Below are 14,801 nucleotides of genomic sequence, written 5' to 3'. Positions count from 1 at the left end.
TGGCGACCCCGGAACAGATCATTTCCCATTTCATATCAGCTGAGTGACTTTGTTGTTGTCGTTTTCTAAAGCGCCATTCTTTCCATACTCGTATCCGTCACATGACCCTTTCACCCAGCCGTGAGCATTACGCATCCATGTTTTCAAAGACTGACTTTGAAGATTCAACATTCAGTGCCAAGGCTTTTTTTTTTGTTATGTGCAAAAGCTGCGTGCATCCTGGTCAGGTTTCTAACATTTTAATTGTATTTATTTATTTCCACATCACAGTGCTAGAATAGTCCTCATTACTACAAAGTGTTTGGGCCATACAATGAAATATTATATACACTGTATGTCTGTAAGGATATAGAATTACACTACAACAGCAAACACTGCTTACCCACTGATGGGGTTCACTGTCTTGCCCAAGGACACTTCCACATGATCACGGGTGGACGGAGAATCGAACCCGCAACCTTCAGGTTGGGAGACGACCACTCTGCCACCTGAGCATGGTACTATGAAAAAGCATATTATCAATATCAACTTTGCTCTTTTTTCCCCCCATTGTTGCTGTTTTGTTTTTTTCCCAAAATAAAAATAAGAACAAAAGGCATAATTCTAGGAGTTTAGCTTTCATCTAATACTTTAAAGAGCTTTGTTGTAATAAAAGGTACTGTTTTGTCCCAAAAATACATTTGATGTTACTATTTGATGTTACTATTTATTGAAAAATACAGCTTTATTCTAATAAACCTTACAACATTTTAGCTCCCAAAAATATAGCTTAATTCTCATAAATGTCACAATTCTTTCTATGCAAAGTTAAAATTTAAAAAATTCTCCCCAAAATATAGCTTTTGCCTCATAAATTTAATTTTTCCTCTCCAAAAATATAGCTTTAATCTAATAAACTAAAAAAATTATCTTTATTTTAATAAACTTTGCTATTTTTTCCTCCACAAATATAGCTTTATTGTAATAAAATGTACTACCTTCTTCCACAAAAATATTGCTTTATTTAAATACATTTTAATTTTTTTCTCTACAAAAAAGCATTGTTTTAATAGATTTAACTATTTTTTTTCTCCAAAAATGTAGCTTTATTCTCATGGATTTTAATTTCTTACCTAAAATATAGCTTTATTCTAATTAATTTTACGTTTTTCTCCAAAAATGTTGCTTTACACTTATTTTTACATCGGGTTTTACAGTATAATTGGCAAAGTATCTCTTTATGGTTGTTAATCAGGCCAAATTGCTGCGTTCTGTCTCGTACAAAAAAAGCCTATCGGTCTTACCTTTACGTGCTGCTACAAATGAACTCAACATGTTCCTCATTAACCGTCTTGTTTGCTTCTTTTAAAGTCATATGTCCGGGGAAAAAAAGCTTCGTTATCGCGTCCCAAGAGGCTCTGGTGTTGGAAAAGTACCTTCGATCCTTACAAGGAATTCCACCTCCCCCTCCAAAAAAAACTAACACACACCATGCATATTACATTTCTAATCAAAACAAGTAAAAATGGCATCCAAATATACTTCAAACGTCCCCACACAGCAAGCGGAGTGACATCAATTTGTACGCCACGCAACTACCAAGCATCCAAAATCGATAAGAAGATTTGTGGAGTGAGCGGACGGACCACTTACATCAGCTTGTGTCCATTGTTGAAAAACAAAATGTCCCATCCAGTGTGTTTGGTTTTACTACAAGCCGACTGTACTCATTAACCAGAGAGCAAACACACATGCGAGGCACCCGTTGGGGTTTTTTTTGGAAAGAATAGAAAAATATCACAACAATTCCATCAAGGAGACTCTCCTATCAATTTCCTTCATCTCCGTGGTGCCTGTCAAACTTCAACGGGGTTATTCAAATCAGCGGTTATTCAAATCAACACATCTGAATGGACCTGATCTTCCAGCAGGCTTTTACAAAAATAAAATACTAAAAAGATCCAGGCAAGTCGAGAGAGCCTGTGGGGCGGACACACCATCTCCACAGCGTGTGCTGCTGCTCCCGCTGAGGAGGATGCACGCCTTCAACAATATCGCTCTTTCAGAGTTAAGCAGCGATGCCCTGAGCAGCTAACAGGACTCACATGGCTCCAATAAGACTTGCTGGCTGGCAGGCTGGCTCCAATTGGACGTGTTCCCACAGCAACATGACGGCATTCTCTTTATTATTTGGAGCGATGGTCACCTTCGCTACGGCAAAACGCCAAAAACAACAACCGCCATACATGTCTCGGACGTGAGCGGTTAGGACACAGCAGTAAACACTGCTGCATGCTGAAACTACAATAAAGTCAAACTACTCATCTTTACTCTCACGTCATGGAAAAAAGCGGATTTTTCTTCAGATTCAGTCATGTGACAATTCTTTATGAATGTTTTTTTAAAAAGGTGCAGCAATGAGAAGGTAAAATTATAAAAAGTATACAAAAAAAGACTACAAAATCTAGTTTTTAAAATAAAACAGCCGAGAGGAAAATAAGGGTTACTTTTGATCATTTTTTGAAAACAAAACTTGTTTTGAATGATCTATGTCGTTTGTAGCAGGTTTAGGGAAAAGTGTGATTTTTGGGAAAATTTCCAATTTTCGTCAGGGCTAGGTGTTAGCATGCGAGCTGCAGCATTTTCAGCAGCTCGTAAGGGTTGGGGCGCGGGATTCCACAGAGCGGCAGCGTTCACACGCAATTTCTCCCGAAATTATGTCATCAGATGTCTCCAACTTTCTCTTTGGACATTAATAAAGCTTCTTATTTGTACGTATTGTTTTCTTGAAAAAGGATTCCACTTCCCGTAAGCGGAGGACGACGAACTTATGCGCATCCGATCTTTCTTCTTCTATGGTTTGGGGTGCCACGTGGTTCCGTCTGCGTGCCTGTTCCCAGCACCACACAGTGGTGTGGTGCTTATAAAGACAACTGAGAAGGACGGAAACACACAAATGCCCCCAAAAGAAATTCATATTCTGCAGATTACAAGCTGCAAGTAGTGAAATATGCAGCCGAAAACTGTAGTCGAGCAGCAGAAAGAAAGTCTGGAGTGAACGAGAAACTTGTGAGGGACTGGCGAAAAGCGGAGGATGCTCTAATTGCAAAAGGAAACAAAAAAAGCTAGAGGCGGGCTAAAAGCTAGCTGGCCACAGCTAGAGGAACGAGTTGACAAATGGGTGCTCGAAGAAGGTGCTGCAGGAGAGGCTTGCCAACAGTGCAGTTCCAGTATGTGTCCACGCCCAGGTAGGTGCCAAGGCCACCAGTATAGATGACTTTGCGGGTTCTTTAGGCGGTAGTTATCTGAAAAACCGTTAATATGTCACGTCACCATACCACCTATTTAGCCTGTTGTTCTCCATTTGATTGTTATTACTTGTACTATCACTCGCCTTTCAAGATGAAATGTCTGTTCTTGGTCTCTGATTTGATCAATTTCCCCCCAAAAATGCAACGTATAGTCCAGTGCGACTTAATGGCTTTTTTCCTCTTCATTGCGCATTTTTGGCTGGTGCAACTTATACAAAATATGGTATATTGTTTTACTATAGTGTTGCGTTTGATCACTTTTTCATAAAATAAAAGCTAAACTCGTCATTTGTACTTACTGCTTTCTTTTAAAAGTAGGGGATTTTTTAAATACTTTTTTTAAAAATATATTTTATATTTCGGCCATATTGCCCAGTCCTTTTTTCAAAAAATGTGAGATTTATTGATATGCAGATGTAGGCTTGCGAATGAAGACATGTTTTTTCATATTAGTCATCAGCCATTATTCCTTTCAGCTACATGCTACCTATAATGGTAGCATTTTTGGGGGGTGGGTTTCCTAATAACTGTACAGTTAATTGTCATACAAAAAGTGTAAAAAATAAACAGAACAAAACACTTTATTACCATTTAAAAACAATACTGTCTTTACTCTGAAGACAAATGACAAAACATTCTTTCGTGAGTCACAAAAGCGCCAATAACCTAACCTGTCACAAAGCTAACCATCCCACTTCTGACACCACTTATCACAAAACTACCTCCCTCTTCCAGAGGCAGCTCCGTGTCCCACACAGGTGCCCCATCGAAATCACATTCGTGCTTCACCCATCTTCAGCGTCTACTCGCACACTGGCCAAATAAGCCCTCACAGCTGAGCATCCCACTTCTGACACCACTTTTCTAACTACAGTCAAACCTGTCTTAGCGGCCACCTTTATAGAACGGCCACCTGCCTATAGCAGCCACTGAAAAATCCCCCGCAGCAAATTTACATGTTAAATTTATATGTTCCGTTCGCTACTAGTCTGTTAACTTGTCAGTGTTATTCAGCTCCGAAGCAAAGAAGGAAGCTTCTCCTGTTGCTTCTGCCAACTTTATTTATTGAACGCGGCCACCAGACAGCAGCTCAGAACACACACACATCTCTCAGCATCGTCTCTCCTTCCTGCTTGCCCACAAGGCAAAGGTTAAACAAGCCCCACTACATAGCTGTCCAGCCAATGCCTGTAAGAAATGACACCGTTTATTTCCTGGTGTGCACTGGTCAATACTGTAATGCCGCTTGTTGTGGGGAAGGAGAGACTCACGTCGCCGATGCACTTTAATGGCTTTATTAACAGCGGAGAACACTGCAGGACTTTACATCCACGCCGACATAAACACACTTCCCAACTCTCTCCAAACTCACAGCTAGCACTGAGCCTAGCTCTCCTGCTCGGGACGCCCACCGTCACTTCCCCTCACTTCCTGATGAACTAAAGCTGTAATGACACTCTGCCGTATAAAAAGTAAAATATAAAAAACAAGCGTAAGACATTACTAGCACAGCTTTGTTCTGTGGGTGGTGGATATATTCTATCAGTTATTATTAAGCCTCTAGCTTCCTTTTAGTAAGTAAAAACCTTGGCTATGATTGCACTACATTGTCATGTAGACCTACAAAGTACACTTGGAAGAACAAGAGGTGAATAAATGTATTGCAACTTATGTGAAACTGATGAGGGGTAGGATTAAATAAGCTTTGCTTCTTCCTACTCCTTTTTGGACATGCAAAATTGTGAATTGTACTATGTGATGTGCTACTGTTTGACTCATATGCCATGAACCATGATAATAACAAGCCTAGTAGTGCTGTACAACTTTTATCCGCAGTCCGCAGTGCCCTCTACTGGTCAACATTATTATTATTATTTTTGTCCCCCTTTTTTTCTTTTTTTCACTCTACCGGTCAACATTCAAACTGGACGCCAACCTGTCTATAGAGGCCACCTGTCTATAGTGGCCACTTTTGCAGACTCCTTCTAGTGGCCGCTATAGACAAGTTTGAATGTATTTGAATAAAATCTGTGCTGTTGCACTGCGTCTTGTTACAGGGGTGGCTAAAGTGCGGCCCGGGGGCCATTTGAGGCCCGCAGTAGATTCTAAAATATAATTTAACAAGAAAACTTTGAAAAAAAAATAGAATAAACTCAAAATATTAAGCAAAAATTTTTTAAGCTAACAAGAAAAAATGTACAAAAATAACATAATATTATGAGGAAGAATATGACCAACACACAAACAAAGCAGTAATGTCGTAATTTTTGGAAAATTAGGTTGTGGAAAAAGTTCATGTTAAAAGAATAAATATAAAATATGAATAAATAATGTTAATAAATAATACATATTATGCAAATAAAGTCCTAATTATAAGACTACAGAAGTTTAAAAAACAGCTGTAATGTTATGAATGAGATATATTATAAGAAAAAAGTTGTAAAAAAAAAAAAAAAAGGAGTCATAATTACGAGAATAACCTCATAATATGAGGAAAAAATGTAATTTTAGTAGCACAGAGTTGAAATGATTTTTTTTTTTAACTCGTAATATTATGAAAAACAAAACTAAATAAAGTTTCAATTTTTTTTGGAAAATTAGGTTGGGGGAAAGTTAGAATATTATGGGAATAAAGTCAAAATATTATGGGAATAAAGTCATCATATCACAAGATTAAAACTTACTAAGATTATTTATGAAAAACATCGGAAAATAAAAAAAAAACTGCAAAAAGGAGCGGAAAGTGGATAATAACAATATCCTTTTTCACCTATTTGACAGAGCTGAGATGCAGTTATTTCTTAAAATATACAGTATATAACTTGTTAGCATATCTACTGTACATGTGTTGCTTTAGAAAATATCAAAGTGGCAAAGTTGCTTCCTTTCATGTTTCACTATGTGGCCCTCGCTGGAAAAAGTTTCGAGATCCCTGTCTTATAGCAAGAGACCGCAGCATTCAGTGAGTCCCTTGTCCCTTTAGATACTTTCCACATGTCCGTTGGTGCCTATAAACAAACTCCCAGCTGCATTCCAGACAATCATTCCAGGGATTGATGGTCATTACTGGGGAATGCCAGCAAACAAGGGCAGCGTGTGACCGTCGCACCACGTCTTCCTAATGTCCTGACGGTGTATGACAGGTATTCAGCCAAACAATTAGGAATTGTCTCGAAAGCAGCGTTACAAAATGGTGTCATGCTAGTTTGCGTAACGCTTGCGTCGACGGGCATATTTGACTAACAAAAAACGGCTACAATAAAACTTTGCAAAATAATAGTTTGAGGCGTCTCACTCAAAACCCCACATCTGACTCATTTTACGTCCACTTGAAGAGTCGACTCATTGCTATGTTACACAGAAATACATTATTGCAAAAAGACGTGCAGGTAGCAGCAGCACTTACCCGATGTACTTCCTCCAGCAGCCGCTTGGCACAGTCGCGTCCCAGGTCCTCGGGCAAAACGGGGTCTCCTTGTCCCTGCGGCGTGGACGTCATCTCAGCGCCGAGGAAATAACCTTCCAGAGTCTCTGCCACCAGCATCAGACCAAAACCTGGTGACCTGCGAAAACTCACACTTTCTGAAATGAGTACCCAGTAATCCCTCGCCGCGTCACGCTTCCAAGTTCAAAGCTTCACAGTTCCGTGGTTGAATACGGCCCATCATTAGTAAAAACATATGCATGCATAAAATGTATCATATTACATATCATTACATATCACGCATAAAAATGGTTAAATGAACTAAAATACAAATGTTAGGAAAAAAAAAGGAAGCGTTCCATGACACTGATGATTTGTAGGTGTCACTAATGTTAATGTTGAGTGAGACACACAAGCACCAGACTTGATCGCCAGAACAACAGGCTTTTTGTTGCAGCTTTGAATGAAGAGTTCTACAGTAGCTACTTCCACATTTCTTAACCGATTCAGACCATTCCAAAGTCAAAATTCTCAACACATTCGGGACATTTACACCTTCCCAGTACATTGCGCTATCACGCCAGGTGCTAACATTAGCATGCTAGCACCTGGCTAGCTATTTTAATTTGTAGACATGTATAAACACTTAGCACTATCATGTTAGGTGTTAGCGTACTAATGTTAGCATGTTAGCATTATAACCATGTTAACATTAGCACAGAAGCAGTTTTAGCCATTTTCACAAGTAGACACTTCTATGACAACTTAGCACTACCATGCTGGGTGTTAGCATGCTAACGTTAGCACTTTAGCGTTGCTAGCATGCTAACATAATAGTAGCATTTTTAGCCATTTCATAGCTAGACAAATATATACACACTTGCCACTATTATGTTAGGTGTTAGCAAGCTAACATTAACATGTTAGGATTGCTAGCATGCTAAAATTAGCTAATAGCATTTTTAGACATTTTCATAGCAAGACACTTATATATGCTTATATATAAACACTTACCACTATTACACTAGGGGTTAGCATGTTAGCAATGCTAGCAATGTTAACATTAGCAATCTAAATACAGTCAAAATTGTCTATAGTAGATTGTCTATATACTAGAGGGAGACTGCAAAAGTGGCCGCTATAGAAAGGTGGCCTCTATAGAAAGGTTGGTGTCCAGTTTGAATGTTGACCAGTAAAGGAAAAAAAAAAAAAATGAAAAAAAAAATATGTTGACCAGTAGAGGGCACTGTGGGACTGCGGATAAAAGTTGTACAGCACTACTACGCTTGTTATTATCCACGGCCCACAGAACAAAGCTGTGCTAGTAATGTCTTACGCTTGCTTTTTGTATTTTACTTTTTATACGGCAGTGTCATTACAGCTTTAGTTCATCAGGAAGTGACGGGAAGTGACGGTGGGCGTCCCGAGCAGGAGAGCTAGCCTCAGTGCTAGCTGTGAGTTTGGAGAGAGTTGGGAAGTGTGTTTATGTTGGCGTGGATGTAAAGTCCTGCAGTGTTCTCCGCTGTTAATAAAGCCATTAAAATGCATCGGCGACGTGAGTCTCTCCTTCCCCACAACAAGCGGCATTACAGTATTGACCAGTGCACACCAGGAAATAAACGGTGTCATTTCTTACAGGCATTGGCTGGACAGCTATGTAGTGGGGCTTGTTTAACCTTTGCCTTGTGGGCAAGCAGGAAGGAGAGACGATGCTGAGAGATGTGTGTGTGTTCTGAGCTGCTGTCTGGTGGCCGCGTTCAATAAATAAAGTTGGCAGAAGCAACAGGAGAAGTTTCCTTCTTTGCTTTGGAGCTGAATAACACTGACAAGTTAACAGACTAGTAGCGAACGGAAAAGAAGACGGCTTTTTTTGTGTCGAATACAGAAGATGAGGACTTTGATGGATTTGTGGATGAGGATTGATGAAAAATAACGTGAGTACATTCTAAAATACTTCAATTAAGTACAACCCAACTCAGTTTTGCTCCCGCTGCCGCATGCATGCTAGCGTATGTTTTTTTTTTTTTAAATTGTAGCGTCGCTGGGAGCACGTCCTGTTCCCAGCCTACTTTGCGGTAATGTTTTGGTGCAAATGCTCTTAAAGTTACATGTTTGACCAGGAAATAGCAAGCTCAAAAGAAGACGGCTTTTTTATGTGGAACAACTGACAGTTTGTGTGGATCTTGTGAATGATTGTGACTGAGCTAGGACTCAGTAATTAAAGTCTACACACGACGGCTTCATTGATTGAAAAACAAAACTTTTTCGTGCATGAAGCTTCTACTTGAGTTGGTAATTTGGCCGCTATATGCAGTCAGATATTGACCAAGGGAGACAAAATGGGTGGCCGCTCGCCGCGTTGGACAGGTGACTGCTATACACAGGGTCTATAACATGTAAATTTGCTGCGGGGGGGATTTTTCAGTGGCCGCCATAGGCAGGTGGCTGTTCTATAAAGGTGGCCGCTAAGACAGGTTTGACTGTAGATAAAATTAACGTATGACTAATACCTTTGCTGCAAATCACAATATGGGGGGAACTATGGCGCTTGGAGGAGGTCTGCGCTCTCAGAGTGCCTTTCAAGTTTGTTATTATGCCTACTATATTGTGTGATAGGAGCGTAAAGGCGACTATAGGGGTGTTAGATCATGTCTAATGGTCTCTAATAATGTTAAAAAGTCTATTTAGAAGTTGGCAAACAGTTTTTCTATGCTTTAACTACAAAAATATTCAATTTTTAATTCTGGAATCCTACTTGGTGGAAATTCACTTATCACGATCGCGTCTGGAACCAATTAACCGCCATAAATGAGGGATGACTATAAAGCATTCAGAAGACGCATTCAAGGACGTTGTGATGTTATGTAGTAATCCACACTGGTCACTAGGTGTCAGTAATGTTACACTGATGAGACAATAGCCACCACAAGAAGTACCATACAGAAACACAAAGTAAACAAGCAACAAGGAACTCTCCCAATGCTAACACGTGTCTATGTTATGTCTTATTTTTCTAATTATGTCCATTATACTGTGTAATAGGAGTGTAAAGGTGACTATAGGGGTGTTACTTCATGTTTAGAGGGCTCTCGTATTGGTAAAAAGCATATATAAAAGGTTGTAAACAGGTTCTCCATGCTCCAACTACCAAAATATTCCATTTATGAATAATGAATCCTACTTTCATGGTCGGGTCTGGGACCAATTAACCACCATAAACGAGGGATTACAGTAATCGCTTTAAAGTACATACTCGGAATGAGTGGTTGCCGACAACCACAACGTACCACACCAGACATCTTGTGTAAAAACGGCTACCATGTGATGTTATGATTGTGGCGTTTACGAATAACATATTTGCATGATCGTGCAATTGACTGGCGACCAGTTCAGGGTGTACCCCGCCGCTCGGCCCAAATCAGCAGGGTTAGGCTCCAGCATATTCCATCTTTTCTTTTTAGTAACCCGCATACTTTAACTCATATTTTTAACTGTCATAGAAGGATACAAGTAAACAAACCACGGTATAGTAAACAACTGATGACAGACGGCATATTGTACTGAGCAGCCAGGACAGAGACTAGCTTGGTTCTTATTATATGGTTTGTCACACTTTTACTGCATGCCACAACTGGTATTTTAGTTTTCGGTGGCATCACCAAAAAAGGTACGGAAAAAGCAAAACAAACAAGCTTCTTTCAGAGGCTTATGGAGTTGAAAAACTTTTGGAGGTGCCTTTTTCCCAATTGTGCAACTTTAGGGGAGTTTCAGGGTGTAGCATGTAGTGTGTAGCAGCTCCATCTAGTGGTGAAGTGAGCACATTGCAGTTTCCTCAACTCTTCCCAGTAACATCACATATTCATCAATGTTACAAGATGGGAAACTCCCGTTATGGAGTCCTGTGATGATACTGACTTGCCAGAGTTGGCTCCCTTCATGTGGTCCGTGTGGATGTAGATGTCCGGAATGAACTTGTTCAGGACACCCCGGGCCGACTCCACAATCCTGTTGGCCATCTGAGGGGAAACTCTCACGGAATATCTAGATAGGACTTGTCAAGGTTGCTTTGGTGTCTTGTCAGCATGATCCAAGAAAGCAGACTACCCTAAACAGTTCAGGCAGAAAAAAAATGCGTACATGTTAGCAGGTCTAAAATATTTCAACAATATAAACCTTCAAACCATCACAAAAAAAAACAAACTGCTGTTGTCGGGTAGTTTACATGAGCTGCTGTGGGTAATGAACAGGTGACACTGTCAAGTTCTGAGCTGCGTTACTCATTCACCACATCATTTGTGCTCATCACACACACACACACTCGGTCCAAGTCTGCAAGTGGGATGAGTAGAAAAGGATACGCCACACCCCGGATTCTTTTAATCTTTCCTGGCTCTGTGAGCTGCACGGGCTTGATGGTCCTTCTGACAGGGCACGTAAACACCACCTCTCCTCCTCCGCCAGGTGCCATTCCTCTCTTCACCACCTGAGGGCACAGAGACAAGGGAGTCAGACTCAGGGAACCTGCATCTGATCAACTGCGTATCTTGCATGTCCACCTTCAGGTCCAAGCCTTCTCCATCAATGCCAAACTTCTTCATCACAGGAAGAGCTGTGCACTTGAGCAGATCCACCTGCAAGCAGCAGCAGCAGCAGCAACAACATGAAGCAGAGATGCACTTCACTGTTTCCATGACAACATCCATCTCCCCCTAACCCACTCACTCCTCGCCCCTGTGGGCACAACACGTCTTGGCCATGAGCAAAAAAAACAAAACTAGAAGGATGTGTGCAACTTGCTGCAACTACACACCAATCTTTCCCTGTAAATGCTTCACTTCCTCACATGCATGAAGGCGCATTATAATCAATCCTGGTTACAACAGACTACAGTTTCCTCCAATCTGGATGGCTGGGTGTCTTTAAATAGCAGGCTCCGCCCTAATTGATGCAATCACACCGCCTCCACACGCAGCATCAAACCTGAGTTTTCGTACGCCCTACTTTCTGTATTATTTGGTTTTTGACGACAATTTGCACCAAAATCTTGCCCATTTTATGTACAAATGTTTTCGACTAAAATGTGTGCCAAAACTTTGCCCCGTTTTTTTTTTTTTAATAGGATTCCAAAAATTTGCACCAATTTTTTCCCCTTTTCATACGATTCTGTTTAATGAAAATTTGCATCAAAATTTTGCCCCACTTTTTGGAAGATTTGGCTGGATAAAAATTTTCGCCAAAATTTTGGCCCACTTTTCCTAAGATTCTCTTTGCAACAAAAATTTGCACCAAAAATGTGCCCCACTTTCATATGATTCTGTTTGAAAAAAATTTGCACCAAAATGTTCCCCCGCTTTTCGTACGATTCTGTTTTACCAAACTTTTCCGCCACTTTTCATATGATTCAGTTTGACAAAATTTTCATCAATTTACCCCTACTTTTCGTAAGATGCTGTTTGTTGAAAATTAACATCAAAATTTTACCCCACTTTGTGGATAACTCGGTTTGACAAAACATTTCACCAAAACTTTACCCAGTTTTCCTATGATTGTTTTCAACAAAAATTTTCCCCACTTTTTCTATGATTCTGTTTAACAAAAATTTGCAACAAAATTTCCCCCCACTTTGCGTATTAATATATAATAATTTGACAAAGCCCCATTTCTGTAAGATTGTTTTTAACCAAAATGTGCACCAAAATTTAGACTCAAAATTTCCACCAAAAAAATTTGCCCCACTTTTCCTAAGATTCCGTTTTTGATGAAAATTTGCACCAAAATTGTGCCCCCCCTTTTCATATAATTTGGTTTGACGACATTTTTTGCCAAAAGTTAGCCCCACTTTTCCTATGATTCAGTTTGACAAAAATTGGCCAAAAATGTCCCCACCTTTTGTATGATAGTTTTCAACAATAATTAGACCCACTTTTGGTATGATTCGGTTTTACAAAATTTGCACCAAATTTTGCCCTATTTTTCATAGGATTCTGTTCAACCAAAATTTGCACCAAAATTGTCCCCCACTTTTTATGATTCAGTTTGACAACATTTACGTCAAAATTTTCCTCCACTTTTCATATAATTTGTTTTGACTTTTTTTTTTTTAGCAAAAGTTAGCACTACTTTTCCTACGATTCAGTTTGTCAAAAATTGGACAAAAATGTCCCCACCTTTTGTATGATAGTTTTCAACAACAATCAGACCCACTTTTGGTATGATTTGCTTTTCGTAGTAACTGTTTGACAAAAATTTGCATCAACATTTTACCCCGCTTTTTAGATGTTTTAGTTTGACGAAAATTTTCACCAAAATGTTGCCCTACTTTTCACACGATTCTGTTTTTGACAAAAATGTGCCTCACTTTTCATAAGATTCGGTTTGCTGAAAATGTTTGCCAAAACTTCCCCCCTTTTCGTATGATTCTGTTTGGGTGGGTCCTAGTCGCTGGTTGAAATAATCTTTACTTTGACTCAAAGTAGGCTTTTTTTTTTTTTTTTTAAATTGAGTAACGCTCGTGTTTTCTTACCGTGGGGTCCGTGGGGTCATTGGTGACGCCCCTGAGGGTGGCCTTCAGCGCGGTCTTCATGAAGGGAGCCAGCATGAGCAGGGCCTCCAGGTAGTACCCTATGGAGCGCTGCAGGCTGCAGTCGTGTTCTATGCAGCCTCCGTAAAGTAAACCCGGTCGGTAGAATAACACAGTGCCTTGTGGGGGTGGGGGGGGGGGGGGAGTACAACGTGTAAATTTCATACAGGAGTTTTATCGCAAGGATAAGCAAAAATGTAAAAATCTGCAAGCCAAAAGAGTAAAAGACGTATAGGTCTTTGGGATATGGCGCCCAGGTGTGTGAAAACGTCTTTGGTATTGAATGAGTTCATCACTTAAAAGTTCATTCATTCAATGACACGTTCCATTCTACTGTATTACTGCAGTTTCTAGGCCTTGGCGGGAGTAATGTTTATTTTGAGTCATTGTGATGATTTATTTGTACAGTTTCCCGCTGTAATAATTTGCCAGAGAGCAGGATTCTTTCTGGTCTTGTTGGCCACTTTTGGAGACTAACGTAAAAGCAACACTCACTTTTTTTGTTTTGTTTTTCAAGTGTTTTGTTCACTTTTTTTCTCCCATGCGTCCAAAAAAATTGCACGCATGTAAGTCACGGTCAATTACGCAAATTCGACATACACCAAAACGACCCACAACCCAAAGCCATGAATAAATTGCAGTCTTGTGGAAAACATTGTCTTATATTCAGTCCAGCGTTATATTCTGGTCAGTGCTGTACATTGCGTATTTTGTTATTGTCGAATTAAATTCTAAAAATACTAATTACATTCTCGGTGACTTGCAAAAGTGTGCCAATTTCCCCATATATCACAATGCCGAGACAAATAAGCCAAATCAGACGTATCTTGAAACCCATAAACAATACATGATGTAACAATGACGTGAACATCCACCTGTTTGGTTTATTTCTATCGTGGAGCCGTTGGTCACTTTGTCAAGAAGTCTGATGAAGCTGGCCTCAAAATCTTCAAAACACAGAAAACGATAAGTTAGAATGCATTCATAAAATCTAAAAATAATTTATTGATGTATTAGCATACCATAACAAGACTAGGGAAACACCACTGACGTAATGCCATTTACCTGCCCCACTGAGAAAAGTCTGATTTGAGTTTCTCACATTCAAAACAACACAACATTTAAATTTATAACATTTAAAAGACATTTAATTCCATTCCAAACAGAAGCCCGGCGCCATAGCTTCTCTTCTACCGCCGTCTTGAAAGTCACTCCCAACTGCGTAGCAGCTAGCTTGTTAGCATGAGATGCTAACTACGACGCCACTTGCAGCTCTCCTACAACAACTCACCTCGCAGCCCCGGGTCGTCGTCTTTGGACCGGATGTTTCTGATTTTAACTCGCTTCCCACTCAGCGTGGACAAAACCAGGCGTTGTCTGAAGAAATTGCAGCCGTCGTAAGTGAGCCCGTAACTTGCCATGTTGTTGTTGTTGTTGCTGCTGCTGCTGCTTCCCTCAGTGCGTGGAGGAGTCGCTGGAATCCACGTGTGTTTTTCCAGGAAGTAAC

The 14,801-nt window shown here is 40.0% G+C and overlaps 1 protein-coding gene across 2 annotated transcripts in view; it reads right to left on the bottom strand.

Annotated features, from left to right (window-relative positions):
- rcl1 (RNA terminal phosphate cyclase-like 1) overlaps positions 1-14,801 on the bottom strand; it is a 21,405-nt gene extending 6,604 nt beyond the window's left edge. The window contains exons 1-7 of one of the 2 annotated variants that reach the window (XM_054757842.1): positions 14,586-14,801; positions 14,170-14,241; positions 13,238-13,413; positions 11,271-11,345; positions 11,073-11,197; positions 10,630-10,755; positions 6,697-6,868 (exon numbers count right to left, since the gene is read on the bottom strand). In XM_054757842.1, the coding sequence (XP_054613817.1) occupies positions 6,697-6,868; positions 10,630-10,755; positions 11,073-11,197; positions 11,271-11,345; positions 13,238-13,413; positions 14,170-14,241; positions 14,586-14,715 (876 nt within the window). In that variant the 5' untranslated portion in view covers positions 14,716-14,801. The remainder of the gene's footprint in view (positions 1-6,696; positions 6,869-10,629; positions 10,756-11,072; positions 11,198-11,270; positions 11,346-13,237; positions 13,414-14,169; positions 14,242-14,585) is intronic. The other variant, XM_054757843.1, reaches the window with a different exon arrangement.

This window comes from Dunckerocampus dactyliophorus, chromosome 17, assembly GCF_027744805.1.
Source record: "Dunckerocampus dactyliophorus isolate RoL2022-P2 chromosome 17, RoL_Ddac_1.1, whole genome shotgun sequence".
Taxonomy (NCBI): Eukaryota; Metazoa; Chordata; class Actinopteri; order Syngnathiformes; family Syngnathidae; genus Dunckerocampus; species Dunckerocampus dactyliophorus.
Note: the sequence above shows the minus strand (reverse complement) of the source record. Positions and strands in the feature narration are given on the sequence as shown.